The sequence below is a fragment of the Eurypyga helias genome, unplaced genomic scaffold (genome assembly GCF_000690775.1).
Source record: "Eurypyga helias isolate BGI_N326 unplaced genomic scaffold, ASM69077v1 scaffold16784, whole genome shotgun sequence".
Taxonomy (NCBI): Eukaryota; Metazoa; Chordata; class Aves; order Eurypygiformes; family Eurypygidae; genus Eurypyga; species Eurypyga helias.
In genome coordinates, this window is record NW_010248376.1 from 1 (window position 1) to 17,920 (window position 17,920).

Here is a 17,920-nt window from a genome sequence, read left to right on the forward strand (position 1 = left end):
AAGTCCTTCTCCTCGGAGCTGCAATTCACTTGAATTGCAAGTCACTTGACTTGAATTCAACTGGGACCCGTGCTGGCGGAAATGCATTTAAAGGTAGTGGGTGCTCTGCCACAATATTTTGGAATTAAGTCAAACAATATGCTGACTCTCTCCTGAAGGAACATGGTGTGATAAATCAGTGATGCATTTCCTCACTGGAGCTATCTGGGCTGTGTTGTCTCTCATAAGTGCCAGGTTGCAGTGGGTGAAGCAATTTCCTGCACACGTTTAGAAACCACTCCAGAATACTTCAGGGTGATAGAAGTTAGTTGAGCCAAAATGATTAGAGAGCTATCACCTCATTTTCACTGCATTACCACCATAATCCTAGAAGGAAGATTCATATATGTGCACTCAGGAATGAATTCCAAGGGAGAAGAAAACCTTAATACCAACTATCAGCTAATATTATCAGACAACTGAATTTTCTTGTACTTGCTTTCTTACTTTTCTCAGGGGAAATTTATCCTACAGCACGAGACCAACACAAGACCCACCCAGGATTGAATGCTGGATACTACAGCACTCGGTACTGTGCTGCTGAAATCGCCAGGCAGGCTTTCAACATGAGCTCACCGCGGAGCTAAACATCGCCGTGCGATGCAGTTCTGCCAGAGCTGAACAGGGCATACCCGTGTGATGAAGTTCTCCTGAATGTGAGAAAGGATGGCAAAAAGTCAATCCCAAATACATAAACATAACTTAAGCGATAAGCAAAGAGTAGAAGTTGGAGCTGTAACTCAGAAGTCTAAGGGAGAGTGATAGTAAGAGTTTCCCTCTCCTTTGCTTTATAGGAAAAACACACCAAATGTGACATAAAAATGTGAAAATCTCAATGTCATTAACGGAAGCATTGATTTATCCAAATCTGCAGCTATTCTGACTCAAAAAGCAACTGATGCATTTGCTTTTCAGGCAGCACACACACTGCACTTCCATGCAAGTCAGTATGTCTGCCTGTCACGCGCTGCATGGCAGAATTCCTCTATAGTGGTGTCTCATCCGAAGGAGAGGAAGTGATCAGGAACTATCGGCAGCTTTACTGCTAGAGCTGTAAGTACGAGACTCCCTCCTGTGATAAATCCAAACTCAATTACGCGTGTTCAGTGACACCCCATTCAGTGTCCAAACACGGTCAGTATAATACAAAAATGTCTCCCTGGGCACACCAATAAAACTGAACGGGATTGAGTGCTGTAAACAACAGGAGACCCAATTCTCACCCTCAGACATGGGAATTTTGTCAGAATTTTGTGCTCTAGAGGAAGCGCTGGGCACAACCTGAACATCTACATAAAACTGTTATGTCAGCGAGGTGAAGCAAGTCCAATGAAACACCACCACCACCTGAGACTGACATTTAAAATGGCAATCACAAGAGGCAAAACAAGTTTAATATATACGGTCTGGCAACGCTGCATTCTGCTTCTTTAAGAACACATTACATATTATGAGCATTCCTATTACAATTTTATTGCAATATTCAAGGTGCACTCAGAAGATACTATTAATTTTTTTAAATACGGGTTTATTTGTTTGCATCTTATTTTACAGCCACTCTTCCAGCCTCCAGATTAATTTCTAAAATTAAAGCTGGTGATATTTCCATATCAAAGTTTAAAATTAATTTGCTTTGTGGGACATGCCCCTTGATCTAAAATACTTCATTTTAATTAGGACATTTAATTTTCTCTAATGGAATCAAGTTCTATTCACTTAATCCAAAACTACTTTCTGAAAGAGTTACAAGCAGTACGTTGTCTCAGCACAAGCCCTCCTAAGCCTTGTCTGCATGAGGAGATTGCCCCTATGCGGCTAAACTGATTTCAGATTGGTCTACTTACACCAATGCAAAATGTTACCGAAGTTAACCGTAACTGGGTCTGCCCCACCCCTGGGTCAGTTTTATCAAACAGCTTTAAGTTTCCTAATGCAGTCCAGGAATAGATAATAGAAAATCACAGAACCATAGAATGGTTGGGGCTGAAAAGGCCCTCAAAGACCATCTCCTCCCCACCCCCCTGCCATGGGCAGGGACACCTTCCACTAGACCAGGTTGCTCAAAGCCCCGTCCAGCCTGGCCTTGGACACTTCCAGGGATGGCGCATCCCCAGCTTCTCTGGGCAACCTGTTCCTGTGCCTCACCACCCTCTCCGTGAAGAATTTCTTCCTGATATCCAATCTAAACCTCCCCACTTTCAGTTTAAACCCGTTACCCCCTGTCCTGTCACTACAGGCCCTTGTAAAAAGTCCCCCCCAGCTCCCTTGTAGCCCCTTCAGGTACTGGAAGGTGCTATAAGGTCTCCCTGGAGCCTTCTCTTCTCCAGGCTGAACAAGCCCAACTCTCTCAGCCTGTCCCCATAGCAGAGGTGCTCCAGCCCTCTGAGCATCTTCGTGGCCTCCTCTGGACTCGATGCAACAAATCAGGTACCATTACAAGGATGTGTTAGGATGAAAAAGCGAAATGAAAATTGTCCCACCTCCCAAGGCATGAGTATCTGGCCCTGCACAGCCTGGAGTATGGCCACTTCCCACCACCATTTTTGTACAGCTTCCTTGTTTCCTTTTCCCTCTTCTCTATAACGTGTTGTGTACATGCAGGCTGTGCCAGACCACGTCTGCTTCTCGTTAAGAAGACGTACAAGACATTTCCAAGGAACACTTTGCATATCCTGGGTCTGTGTTAGGATGATGGTCTGCCCCCATTCACGCACAAAGGCAGGCGGATAGATCAGGGCAGAGATAATCAGTGCATGGGCACAGTGAAAGGCGTTCCCTTCCCTTACTGAGAGAGCTTGCTCCCACCATTTAAAATAAGTGTTTGTTCTGGGGAAGGCCTGTCTTTATGGATTTTGTACATTTCACCAGCCCAAAAAAATGCAGTAAATACCATACATCATGATAAACTCCACAACACCTTCAGCTCTGTGCTGACTACAGCTTGTACAGTGTAGGGGCACAGCAACAAAATGATTTTAAAAAATTGCTTACCTTGAAAAATAGCCAGCCTGTCATCCATTTGGCCACTTTTATAACCCAAAAGACATGTTTGTAGAGCTCAGTATTCACTACTCCGGGGTCCACTACATTAGCAGTCACATGGCTTCCATTTGCAGTCAGAAGATGCTGTAGTCGATAGGTAAATAACACAAGGGCAAGTTTGCTTTGGGCATAGGCTCCATGGGGTGAATACGAACATCTGTATACAGGAGAGAGAGGGAGATGCACACAAAAATAAGCAGAAGGAAAACAGCATTGCACAAACATCAGATGTACTGCATTTCGCAATTTCCAGCAAACAGCTCTACATTGAGTCGACAGAAGAAGCAGCTTATCGCTGGCAGGCGTGTTGTTTGCTGGAGTTCTGGTGGTTATTCTGTCAGACACCAAGGCTGATTTATGGCAGGGAAAAAAAAAAAAATTACACAGTACCTGCCAGAATGTCTATGTTAAACTATTTAAACTAGAAATGCTGAGGCACCAATCTCCAGGGTATCATCACCTAGAGGCCCTCAGACTACACTCCCCTTCCTCACTGCCCTCTTCCCACACATCCATACCTTGCTGCCACCCAGTAAAGCTGTGCCCGATCATACCACTTCTGGTTACTATTATTATTTATATTGCAGCAGGACCTACTGGTTTCTGACGAAGGCTCCTGTGCTGGGCACAGTACAGATGAGTAAGGCAATCACGGCACCTGCCCCAGTGACACATCAGATTATGCACAGCTACAGAGATGGATAAAAAGATGGGGCAAGAACAGCGGCTGCAAGTGTAACCACAGTTATGCTATCTACAGCTTGTAGAGCAAAGACGCCTGGCTGGGTCTTTGCCAAACAGGAGGTGAGACAAAGGCACACAGATACTGGGAGTTACAGTAAAATATTGCCGGTTGAGCCTCCGGTGTGCCTCTCTCATCTGGATGCCGAATCTGCCTTTCTTTGAAGTCAAACTTTCTAGGACCTGCTGATTAGCTGGGTTTCACTGCATGCAGGCAGCAGTGGCTTTTTGTTGTTTTTTTTTTTCTTTTTGTTTTGGTTTTTTGGGGTTTTTTTTTGGTTTTTTTTAAATAAGCAGATAGTTTCAGGCAAATTAGCAGGTATGTCACTTAAACTACTCCTCCCGACTGGGACGTCAGCATCACTTCCACAAATTCCTACACCGTGACAATTCACTCTTGTAATTACTACAGCCTGTCATCTAGCCTTTTCATGCTTAGCAGAACCAGAGGTAATTCCTGGCATTACAGACAGCTCATAGGCAAAGCAGGCAGGAGCCTAAAGCAACTGGTTGCTGGGGGCAGCGGAACAGCTCTGGTCCCAGTCCCTATTGCCTCTGCCAGAGGTCGAGGAAGCGGCAGTTCTTGCTGCTGCTGCTGATGTGGAACCAGGGGTCAGGGTCCCCCGGGCAGCAGCTACTGCTGGTGGAGGGAGATAGAGGAGCACCCACCCAAGAGCAGATATCTCTTTTGCAGCTCCTCCTTCCCGCCAGTTGTCATCCTGCCTCTGTGCCAGCTGCAGCTACAGCTCCATCCCCTACACCTTCACCCTTAGTGCAGCAAATGCCTGGGCTAGGGATGCTCCTGCTCTGCTGAAAAGCCTGCCTTCGGTCTTCTGTGGTTGCTACTAGGTGCAAGGTTTTTATTTTGAATGAATAGCAAATATGTCTCAGAGCTCTTTTTGTTATCTCATTCTTGTTGAATACCTTATTTATAATATCCTGTGCACTTCACCGCAGAAAGCCCTGGATGGTAACAAACAGACTGACTTTGTGCGGAGGTATAAGGCTACTGAAGCAATCTAACTGTTCGTGTTACCTGAATGGACTCAAAAACTTGGAGACACAATGGTAAATTGTACAGCTCAGGTACAGGAAGTAAAAGACAACAGCACCGCCTCTGCAGTGCATCTCTTTTATGTTTTTCTTTCTTTTTTTCCCCTGTTCTATTCTTGTTCAAGCAAATCACAAACAAACAGGCTACAAAAGCATTATATATAAATTGAGAGAGAATAAAAAAGGACAGATGATCATAAACAGCCCTTGCACCAACCAACGGCCTGAGCTGTAATGTGCTGGATAACGTAGGTCCATCATCATAAAGATATCACCTGTGCCTCCGGGTAAACTGGGCTATTTTAAGAAGAAAGAACAATCACTGTATGAATATAAAAGTGACTTGGCACTAGTCAGGAAATTGCAGTTACATTTTAAATTCAGTAACGTCCGCACTCTGATCTGAGACACTCAAAATGTCACCTTATGCTTCATGCATATTTCAACCCTTTTAACTTGAAGGACCAGATCCTCAGCCGTTACGAGCTTCCCTTGCACAGCCGTGAGGGACCGAGCTCACACCATCCATGGGAAGAAGCACTCATCTGAAGCCGCCTCCGGCAGCCAGCTGGCACTTCTCCATCGGTGCCACCATTCCCCCACCAGTGGAGAACACAAGCTGGGGCACGGGACAAGCTTCCCAACTTGAATTAGAGTGATCTTGCCTGGCAAGCAGCTCGCAGGGAAGCAGTGCTGGGGACTCCTCTGACTCGTTCTGCCTGGCTCTAGTCTGGCCTTCAGTAACCTTCATATGCCAGGCAGGAGGACGGCAAACGCTCCACATTCCCACATTTTGTGCGAGTGCTGTTTTGACTTACCTCGTGGCAATGAAGCATAAACTACCGGGGCCGGATCCTCAAAAGCCTTGCTCTTTGCATAGATATCTATTTCAGAGAAACACTAGTGCTGAGAAGTTATAAAAAGCTATCCAATCAGCTAGGAAGCCTTTTATATCACAGTGCAGAGATGCAAATGATTTGCAAGGCAGCAGGGAACCAGACTTCAATAACATACTATAGATATGAAAGCTATAAAATTGGATACACAGAGCAGACACTTTTGGCAGAACCCCTGCAATGATTACCTGCTCTCTTCCCATTTTCTCTGTGTGTGCCTTTTGCTTTCCAGGAATCTGACATCAATGGACTACGTAAGACAGAGGAATAACCTGTGACACAGAACTGACAAGGATTTTCATTGAACAACTGCTTTGTTTGTGAGACCCTGTCTTATTAGATTCATGTCGTTTAAATGCCACGGTGGGAAAAAGAAACAACACTGGTTACTTGATTTCATTACAGCCAGTCTTCACTTTCTGCATCAGAAAAATAGGAGTGCATAGGCTCCTGCACCTCTACCATGATTGCATCTGCCATGCACACACATGTAGAATCACAGAATGGTTTGGGCTGGAAGGGACCTTTAAAGATCATCTAGTCCAATTTCCCCTGACATAGGCAAAGAAATCTTTCATGAGATGAGGTCCCTCAAAGCCATGTCCAACCTCACTTTGAACACTTCCAGTGATGGGGCTTCCACAATTTCTCTGGGCAACCTGTTCCAGTGTCTCACCACCTTCATAATAAAAAATTTCTTCTTTATGTCCAACCTAAGTCAACCCTCTTTCAGTTCAAAAGCATAAAGTGTATTCCTCCTATACATGGAATTACCTGGCTTTAAAGCCTATGCGTATAAATCTAGCCTCTCTTAGCACTCTATGCTCTGCATGTACTTTTTCTACACTGAATCAAGCTATAATTGCATACTAAAGAAAATAACAATATTGACATTATGCACTTCCACATTGCTTTCATTTTCTGAAGGCTCTAAAAGCCTTCTAAACCGAAAGCACATACAGAGGCCACCTGAAGCACAGCCCAAAGCATAAGGGGCTTACCAGCCCATGCACCTTACCAGCAAACCGTGCTGGTGCATGTGGGGTGCCTATGACACTCGGACCTCTGAGGATGCAGGGTATTGCAGCAAGGCAGGCAAACTCAGGCAGAGAAACCCTGCCTCCTAAACTGGGTGGCCAGCCAGTCAAAAGACCGGTCACTCTCAATGGTCACGCACGCTGGTCAGTCATCTAGAGAGCTAGGAGGCACGGGTGTCCGACTGCCCAGGGATCCATCCTGCCAAATGCTGCCAATGGGCTCCAGCTGTGCCAGACAGCGCTGGGGGTATGGCAACGTTGTGCAGGGTCAGCAGCTAGGAAAAGCAGAGCAAGGGAAAGCACTGACCATGGACTTGGTGGAAAGAAGTCCAGTGGGGAAGAGAAGCATGCCTGGTGTTGATTGCTTGAGAAGTTCATGCCCACCAACTCATTTGAGTGGGGGTTCCTATGGACCGCTCTTCCTACAATGGAAAACAGTCTCCCTGGGGGATGCCCTCCTTGAGCATTTTGTCGAGTCGGTGCAGATAAAACAGGGCAATGCACAACTCACTAAATGGAAACTAAGGCAGGCAGAATTTAATTAGCTGCTTTGAAATCTGGCCAAGAGAGCAGCAATATACAAGACCTTCTTCCTCTTAAAATAATGTTTTATTGATTCTATACTGATGAATAAAGGATCTCGATAAGACAGGTTATACATTTTGTGTTAAATTAATTTTTAGGAAAAATTCTTACTTTTAGCTTAAGGATTTTTGCAATGTAGACTGACAATTTTGAATTGTCATTACAAAAATTAGGGAGGAGAAGAGAAAGGCATTGATTTGTATTTTTGCCAAAACAAAATAACTAAGTAGTCAATTCCGGAGTGAGTGAGTGTTTGCCTTGTGTTTTGCTGATTTTTTCCCTCCCCCCACCAGAAGCTGATTTTACCACTCATCTCCATGGTGCTGTCTCCAGCAGCAGTCTCCGTAGCATGCTGGGGAAATGTATTTGTGAAAGGCAATGAGAAGCCAAATTTCAAACCGGAGCCTGCAGTGGCTAATTAGGTGTTTAAATATGGACTGAGCTGCTCTCCAAGATTGGAAACAGGATCCATGTTTAGCACTTCCCTTGGCAGCCACTCTCACTCTGGTTTCTTTTCTGTCTGGCTTCAGTCAGTGCTCGGCAGAGGTCTCATGCGTGCAGTGATACCATGTTTAGTAAAGAGCATTCAGTCAGCTCAGGGCACCCACTGAGTAACAGGGGAAACAAGACTGCTGCTCAGCACAGACCACTTCCTCCACACCTCCTGTGCTCAGGCTCTCCCGCTGCTCTCGGCTTTTTCATTAACGGTTGCTATTGCGTGGTGCACACGCGGGGAGGAAGCAGATACACCCCAGCTGAAAGCAGGGTGCCGTGACAGCACCCCTTCCCTCTGCCACCACATCTCCCTCAGAGCACCTCTGACCATACTGACCGACTCACGGCTCCATTTAACCTGGCCAGTGCTAGCAGTGAAGTTTTCCTGCCGTCGACCTCTTTGACGCTGCACTCGTCTTGTGCCTGTCGTCCTCCCCTTACCCATCACCGTGCTCCCCAATTTCCAGGGTGTTAATTTGCCTGGGGGGCAGAGTGCGCCAGGACCAAACTGCAGAACAACCCGACTGCTATGGGCTCCATTAAAAGACGAGTGATGCAAAACGTGGGTGACATGCTGGGGTTTTTAATGAAAGGCCACACAAAATTTCAATATATGCCTTAGGATGAATCAGTGAATTAAGCAAAACACAGACTTGCTGTATGAAAATGACTAAAGTTTCCTAATGATTTATGTATTAATCTAGCAATACATCACCGCCATTGCTTAGTCAAGAATATAAAAGACTATTATTAAACACTCATGAAGCTTTCACAGTCTTAAATTTTCTTTCCCCAGGGAATGCAGTGCAAAATTTTTCAAGATTTTGATAGATTTTGCACTTTATTTTAAAGCAGCTACAGAAACATATTGCATAATATAGATATGTCTCTTCTGCTTATCGTAAGCAGTTCTTTTCTTTCCACGATAAACCAAAGCCTGAGTTCTAAATATTGCTTATTAGATTTAAGCAAACTTCCTGGCAGTACTACATATATTTATCCCATTAACACATTTGGTGAGTCTCATCAATTATGATTTTCCTTCAGTAAAAAAAATAAGGAAAATAGATGGAAAAAAGACACAGTTGGGGAAATTAGAATAAGTGTATTACCCCTGAAAACTAGTATCCTGCCACTTGAAAGAAAAAAAATATATGCCTTAGTAAACCAAAATTAAAATCTAAAGTGTTAACGTTATTCAGATGTTGTTACAATTGTTTTGTACAATAGCCATCCTGTTACCAACCACTACTACAGGCTACTGTGCATATACCCATATACATGCCTGGGTATTTTAGGTGTTCACTGAACAACTACACTTTGTCATGTACATTAATTTCATATACTTGATATGTAGCCTTTAAAAAAGTGTATTTATAATTATACATATGTACAAGAGTCAAGGTGGCCTTAGCATACCCTCATGTATTTGAACTTCAATACACTGGCAGATGTAATTTCAGTGAATAAGGACTCAAACATTAGGGACTCCTGAAGAGCCCTCATGACCCTGTGACGGACATGTCAGAAAGGAAGGTACAAGACTGACAAATTACATTAGTGGTTCTACGTATGGTGAAAAGCAAACCCTTCACATCCCAGCTGGTCACACCAGGGTTACTTAAGCAGCCAGAGACAGGCAGCACTTTCAGAGCAGCCCACCTTGCCCTTTCGTTCCAACCCACGGACAAAGACTGACCATGTCTAGGGTCACCCCCTCTCCCTGCGGTGAGACACTCAATGCCACGTGCTTCCTCTGAAATATGAAGCACCCAGGCTTCCTCTGAAATCTTTTGACAGTGGTGAAATAGCTTTTCTTCCTTAAAATTAAAGGATGTGCAGAAGAGTAGAAGCTCAGAGCTGGGAGATGCTGTCTCTCTCTAAAATGTTGGTGATGGTCTCACTAGATGTCAGGAGATGACATCTACAAGCTAGTGACTCCTGACTTCTGTTTAATCCACAGTTCAGTAGGAGTCACAAGCTGGAAGATGGGTTGTGGGTATTTTTTAAAGCCAGGCTTCCCAGCTTCCAGCACTTCACTATATAAATACATAGCATTCAGTGACTAGTCCCTTCTTATAGCTTGCAGGAAACAGCAGAGAGAACAAAAATTAACTTACTGCCTTTTGGAGGACTACATTTAGTGAAGGAACCTGAAATGTTTTTATTATAAAAATATTCATGAGAGGTAAAAAAAACAAGAGGTTTATCACCCTGGGCATTACTGTCATCCAGATTGAATCAATGCATCATTTTTCATTTGGCTGATCCCTTCTTTTAATTGCAGGAGGTGAAATGTCAAGAGCTCTCCTGCTCTACTGATTGCCTTGCCGTGTGCTCAGCATGTATGAAACATGGACTCAAAGGCTGGTCTTCACAAAGTCTCACCAGAATCAGTATCTTAAAAAAGCCTAATTTTTCTGTTTGTGTACAATTAGTGTTAATTTCAAATGGTTTTAAGGATTGTAAATATTGATGGCAAGTTCAAGCTGTAATTACTGCAACTCCATTCTCCCAGGAAATACATCTCTTTATAAAGAATGATATAAATTGCCTCTTCTGAAGCATCATTTTTCTACAGTTGGTTCATATGACGCAGTGTTAAGTACTTGCTAATATTTGAAGTGGTGTTTGAACATAATGGTATCCCTTCATTCAATTAAAAATCTCCATCAAACAAATGAATGAGTAAATAAATAGAAGCCAACAAGGTTTTGCACTTCTGCAGTCAACAAACAAGTCAAGACTCCAAGATCTATACTATGATGTGTCCTCATAATCCTTTTGAACGATAGGGACTATCTTTTCATATTATCTCTTAGATAATCTGGATCTCAGTTTATTGAAGATTGTCACACATATTTTAAGATTATCTCATGGATTATAACAAGAAAAACTTTGACGCACTCTCCATCCACTTGTGGAAAGCTTCCTAACTCTCCTGCAATAAAGCTTTTAAGTCAAAGGAAGCGACAGGTCTTCTTATGATCTCTTCCCTTCCACCAGAACGCACATAGGGCCATAAAATGGCCAAATAACTTGAACAATCCCAAATACTATTTCAGTTTTGATAAAAAAACCTTAGAACTGATGTAGACTTTTGCAGACCAGCTGCAGATTCCTGGACTGAAAGGGAACTGTAGGGTCTGGTTATGCATAATAAAGAGCTGCCATTTGAAATCCAGTGCAGTGCACCACAGGTGGTTAGCGGATTTCCAGTAAGACTACATGGAATTTGTTGGTCTATGTGTGAAGGTAATGTAAAGTTTCATTTTGTGGTGGGCTGAACCAACTGCACTGACTTGGAGTAGAGGAGGTACTGAACATGTTGTGCAAGTGCAAATGTTCAACACACTGAAGGACTGCTCTGTCTCACTAGGGGAAACATGGCTTGAATGGGCACACAGACTGCAAAATCCATCTTCTTTCAAGATGTCTATAAATACTGTGCAGAAAGTTCTATGCCACCACTCTGTCCACAGAAGCAACACAAGCTTATCAAGTTTGGCACCACAAAATAATTTTTTAAATCAGGGTGTTTTTTGTTGAAAGAATCAAACAACTTCTGGTTTTTCAAAGTTTTCTTATGTAGTGAGGATATGGGCATCACAGCTTCAGACTGAGAGATAAAACTGAGTAATTCCCAGGACATGAATTAAGACAAGGAGCAAGCTCATAGAGACAACTATTTGTTAAAATCAGTCACGATTTCGTCTTCTCCTCTGTTGGAAAACCTCTGCAGGTTAAAGAAGAAACACAGCTAAAAGGCCAACAGGTACAGGAGAGATTAAACTGTGGAAGTTTTCCGCCCCCAGGAAATGACTGATACCCCAGAGACGGCAGGCAAGGCTTTCGTTCAAGTGAGGCCGTACATCACCAGCGCCCCTCTGCTACTGTCAGAAAAGATGCAGGATTTAAAAAAGTGTATGAAAAGTGCCTGTAAAGAGTGGGGATGCGGGGTCTTACTGAAGGAAGATAAACAAGCCAACTTCAGCACACAAAAAAACCTGCAAGAAACTAATAACATACAGTGTCTCAAAGTGGTCCATAGCCAGGATGACAACGTAGTGATTTCCAAGTAGGAGAAGGGACAGAGGCAGCAATCACTTTCTTTACCATTTAGCCTTAGAGTTGGTTTGTGGTTTTGTTTTATAAACTGCTTAATACTGTGTCACCTTGGAACACTGTAAACAGAGATCTGTAATGGAAAACCAAGCATTTCTTAAGAAGGGGCACGGCATGGCCTGGGGCCAGAGCGCAAGAGAACTCTTCCACTCACAAACACAGCAGGCGCAAGCGAAGTTAGGCAGGTTTGGCTTTCCAGGAAATGACGAGAAGTTTCATGTCCAAACCCTTAAAAAACAACACACAGTCACAGAGCTACCCTGCCCTAGCCCTCACTGAGAAAAAAAAAATTGAAAGATACTGCTGCTTTGGCAGACTGACTTTTGTTGGCAATTCACATACTGAACACACACACACACACACACCCCTTTGAGCTGAGAAAAAAAAAGATTTCATGCAAAAATAATTATATTTTAATTTAGGCATTTCTGCAGTGCTGTATTGCAGCTAGTATTGCTGTTAAAAGCTCTGCACTTCTCAGAAAGCTACCGTGAGCCACAGTGCACCTCAGTCTGAGCCCTTCTTGGGAGGCTAGATGGTGCTGTGCACAGCCAGTCTCCACCTCCCGTGACAAGAAATGCAGGGGAATCACAGCACCTGACACATAACAAGAACAGACGAAATGGAGCAACAATGCTACAACTATTACAAGACATCCTGGCAGTCTTAAAACTCCCTGTGGCTAAAATATTTTACTTTTCCAATGACATATTTTATTTAGAAAGTATATTTTTCATAAACTCCACACTCTTTATAGAGAAATCAATTTAATCAAAAGACCAATTTTTCTTCATAGGTTTAAGTATTCAAATGGCCAGTCTACTTTTGAACAGCTGAAGAAGTTTAGGATGGGGAGCAGAGGAAAGGTTAAGAGGTATCGTTCGTAATCGCAGAGGCAGAAATCTGCCTTTGACTCCCTCCACTACAGCTTGTAATCTCTAATGCACCTGCCAAGATAGGGATGTATGGCTGTGGAGAACCAGGAGCAACAGAAGGGACGAACCCAGAGGGGATTTGTGGAAGGCAAGCTGATCATTTTGACCATTTCCTTTAATGCATTATTCCAGGGATTTACAGGCACGTGTGCCAGCTTTTTCCAGCTACGCTAGGCAGCTCAAAGGACAACTCCGCTGAAAAGGTACTGTGAAGATGGTCGTGTTAGAGCAACTGAGAGGAATGCTAAAATAATTTGAATAATCGCCCAGGACCTGAACTCCAAAGCTTTTAAGGTTCACTCAGCCTTAATGAGTCTTTTTGCTCACAGGGAGACGTTAAGCTAACCTTCCCCTCTCAAGGGTGACAAGCTCCCTAGCTCCACCGTCTCTGCGGGTCCCTTTTGCCTTCTCTGTCGCACGAGTGCGGTACATTAACTTCTTCCAAATTACCATCGAACCGTCCTGTCGTTTTGGGAAACGGCAAGTCTGCCACATCCCCCGCCTTGTGTGCCACAGAGAGCTGACTTCACCCACCCAACCCACTGCGCAGGGAGAGGCCGAGCCAGAGGAACACCCATATATCACATACCTCCCAACATGTTGCAATTCTGAACTAGTTCAGAAACACTGTGTCCTATTAAATCATTAACCATTCTTAATAATCCTTTGTAAAGACCATTAATCCCTTTTAGACATGAAGGAATTTAACATCGTGACACACAGAGTAGCTACATTTAACTTCCCTGAATACATCTGGTGTTACCTGTGTGATAGTAGTGTTACGCTGTGTTATTGTTCAGAAACCAGCAAACCCTACAAGTATTTTGATTAGACAGAACGAAAATACACTGATAAATGTAAAATAAAATACGGCCAAAGTTGGCATCCTGACTTCAATATTCATTTCTGGTTGCAGGAATGGATTGGGATCACCTGTGGCCTGCAACACGGGTAAAACACATGCTGCATAAGAATGCAAACTCTTGTCTTTTGGACTGATTAATTGGTCTGCTGATATAATAGCCCATTTATTTTTTAAATTAAAATTTATAGAACGTGAGATCTTTGCCTTCACCAGTACACTCATTTTGCAGGCCAGCAAGTCAATTCTTGCAATTAATGCTAATTGCTGCTAAAGTAATGGATCGTTTTTCAAAGGAGAAAATCCTTTTGCATTTATACAGAGAGCATTTTGCAAAGGACTGAAATACCCCTATGTAGGTGCATTAAGCATTTGAATACTTATCGTCTAACTATAGACAAGAAAACTTGGAAACCTGCTGTAGGAAGGACACGTTTAACTGAATACGGCAGTGTGCCATAGTTGGTATTTGATCCTGTCAAGAAACCATAATTTATCTTTCAAATAGAACCAGAATATCCAGTAAAAGTCATTGTGGGGAAGCTGCTTAAACAACACAACTCAAACAAAAACACACATTCCTTGAGTAACATAGTATCTGTAATAGCATTTATCTATCTTATTGGCTAGAAGAATCTTTTATGATTAAAATTTCTGTAGTTTCCAGTGCATTTTAATAAGCAGCAGTCCAGTGACACAGCTCTCTATATGTAAGTGTGAAACACTTCTGTACTGACTAAAACAGATTAACAAATAAAAGGGCTATATTTAAAATATGCCCTACTTCCTCTTACAAATTTTCCTTTATTATTTAAAAATTTAGAAATAAAACAGTAGTACTATGCTACATCACCTTCATGTTTGGTTTTGCTTGAATCTAAGATATTATACACCCCCGTAAGTTTTTCCAGTCAGAGACAATTAAGAAAGTACAAGTGACACAACAGTTGTGAAAAGGCACTGAAGGAACCAACAGAAATTTTGACCAAAAAAACCCCCAAGCTTTTAATTGAAAAATATGTTGACTCATCAAACCATTCTTAGGGAAAAAATCTGGTTTATACAAATGTCCACCTAAAAAACATAAATAATTTGAAACTGGAGCTACCTTACTTCAACGGGATGACTTAGAAATGAAAGGTTTGGAGTTTCAGTTTGACCAACATTATACTTCAAAATACGAATGACAATGTACTCATAAGGATAATTAGAAATAAATTAGAAATAAAATATTCTGCAATCACTGAAATTAATGGTTTTAGTCCGAAAAATGGAATAATATTTTCCAAAAGTAATTTCACATTTTAACTCTTCATTGCTATTCATGGATAATATTTTCAAAATCTCAGCAATGTTGACAGGACAAAACCCACAACTTTCTGCCCAAACTTCATACAACTTCATTTACCAACAAACATCACACACACACCAAGAGTGAAGACGAGGACAACACCCACCCAAGAACAAGAGGTCTCCAGGGACTTTGCAGACAGGTTTTCCTGTAAGTACCTGACACCTCCTGTTACAACCCTTATGAACCACCTAGCAGAGATTAACTGGACCTGCCTTGTCACCCCAGCATCCTCCCAGGTCCTGGTCAGAGCTGTTTGCCCTATTTTACACCAGCTAAGGCGCACATGTGCCAGCAGGGATTTTTGCAATTCCTTTCACTCAATTTCTGTTGTCTCCAACATGATTCATGCACTACGGCTACAGGGGAAAAATTATCTGGGGACTGTACAAGCTTGGAGAGTTATAAAAAACATCAGCTCCTTCTGCAGTTGGATAGCAGAAAAAGTGTGACTAACTGTCCCTGAATACACAGGAGACATGAACTAGAAAAGGAGATGTGTTACTGTGGCTGGGGAGTTCATAGATCTGTGATTCACAGTATTACAGGGCCCATTTGGCATGCAAAAAGAGAAGATGATGAAAGGAATAGTTAGTCATGGAGAAAAAGCTAGACAGCACACAAAGATGCTAACCCCTGGGAAAGGGAGCACGTTCAGGTGTGACCCGCAGCCTGGGAAAGGGAATAAGGTCTTTTTTTCTTTATTTTCCTAAAATTCCTTCTTACTTTGGTAAGCAGAGTACTTGAATGAGTGCCCACCATCCCAACCTTGTGAGAGCACCATGAACTCCAGCGCACTGTTCAAGCCTTTCTCAACACAAGAGGATAGCAAAATGTTCTTCAAGCTTTTGCTAAAACCAGACAGCCATATTCTCTCTTGACCGTATTTTTTTCTCCTCTCACTGCAGAAAGTATTATTTAAGGCAGGCAAAAGAGGAAAAAAGGACATCCCAGCTCTGCTGCTAGAATGCACAGTGTACTACCCTCAGCCTGTAATTGCTGAAATCACCACTGTTGAAACGCTTGCAGATAGATAGCGTTTCTACTAAACTTTCACCTCCTTGAAAACAATCGTATTCAAAGTAGGGATGAAGGAGAATGATTTGCCTTAGGGATCCCCTTGTCGACTCATGTGATTGCTGTTGAAAATGGTCTGGATCTAAAAGACCACAAAGGTGTTTGATGTTCTTCATATATCCTTCAGCAAAAGAACTGGGAGAACAGTCATTGCTCTTGCGCGTTTGCATTTTCAATAACACACATGAAACAAGCTATGCCCTGCCAGTTTGGAACAAGCTCTGTCCTGCCTTGATGTACCCATGTTGTGTCTCTTTCACTGGTATGTGTGAAGAGGATGGGCAGGAAGGGGGAGAAATGACATTTGTAGGGCAGAAACAGGACTGGGGCTAGGGGCGGAAGTTAAGAGGAAGATAAAGGGAGAGGAGGAAATGAACTGCTGGGCAGAAATAAGACCCTCTCACCCCTCCCACCCCCAAAAAAAAAAATTATAAAATGAGGAGGGAAAGGGAAAGGGAGACAAAAAAGCTCGAAAGACAGCGGTGAAGATGAAACTATGAACATAGGAATCAAGTTGGCCAGCATAGAATCATTGAATGGTTTGGGTTGGAAGGGACCTTAAAGATCATCTAGTTTCAACCCCCATGTTATGGCATGAAGCAAAAACAGAGAGAGAAAAATAATGTAAAATGCAAGGAAAATCAAGAAAAAAATCAATTGACCCTCCCACCAAAAAGGATCTTAAAAGATAAACAGAGGATAAATGAAATTGATAAGATGTCAGAAAACAAACAAAAGAAAAAATGTGGAAGGCAGTAGCACAAGCTGCATTTAATACTGTTCATGGGACAGACCTTCCAACACTTATTTGTTATGCTGTTGCCCTGGTCACTGTGATATGGATGATGCCTGGCTTCAGAGCAGATCTCTGAGCAGCAATGAGGAGCGATGACCACAGCTATGACAGCCAACGTAGAGTCACCCGAGTGGGAGAACAACCCCATAGAAAAATATCTGGTAAAGCAGAGAACTGAACCTTCATTTACTGCCTCCTTTATGTCAAGACAGTCTTCTGCCTCTCCTTCTCTGCCATGTTTGATGGATGGATCCCTCCTCTGCCACCATCACCCATCTCCAGTTTGGACACTAGCCCAACCAAAATCTAGGAATAACGGGACAAGAACACTGCAAACAATTCAGTCTGCTGCCGCTGGTAATTTTTCCAGCACAGAGTACAGCCACCTTTCTCCATTTTGAATAAATGACTCCAGATTGTTTTGCTGCCTTCCTGTGAGTTTAGAATTACCAGCCAATCTGGGAACATACACCCAAGTCGTGAAATGAATTACGGCCAACTAGCGTAATTCAAAATAAGGAAAAAAGCCAGCATAAAATTTTTAGAAAGATTTCCCATTCACACAAGCGGCAAAAATGAGGGATGGCATCACTGGGAAACTGTGGCAATTAGTGGAACACTATCACAGTGCAACACCAAGGGTGTCTTTACTGTGTGCATTACAGCTCTTAAATGCTGCTCTAAATCACAAGGCACCCCCGAGGCCCCGTGGTGTGGGCAATGCCTGTGTATGGTACCCTGCTACAGTCCTCCAGGGTTGCTAAACCACCCCCTCATGCTGTAGGCACACACTCAAACACACAAGTGATCCCACTGTTTTCAGCAGCACCATTTATGTGGTAACTAACTATTCACCCCAGTGGGGGCTTATGAGTGGTTAAGCTAA

At 42.9% G+C, this 17,920-nt stretch overlaps 1 protein-coding gene across 1 annotated transcript in view; it reads right to left on the bottom strand.

Annotated features, from left to right (window-relative positions):
• Positions 1–3,030: 3,030 nt before the first annotated feature.
• DHRSX (dehydrogenase/reductase (SDR family) X-linked) overlaps positions 3,031–17,920 on the bottom strand; it is a gene marked incomplete at its 3' end in the record, with an annotated part of 87,750 nt that continues 72,860 nt past the window's right edge. Inside the window, exon 4 of the mRNA XM_010151031.1 lies at positions 3,031–3,238. Coding sequence (XP_010149333.1) covers positions 3,031–3,238 — 208 coding nt within the window. The remainder of the gene's footprint in view (positions 3,239–17,920) is intronic.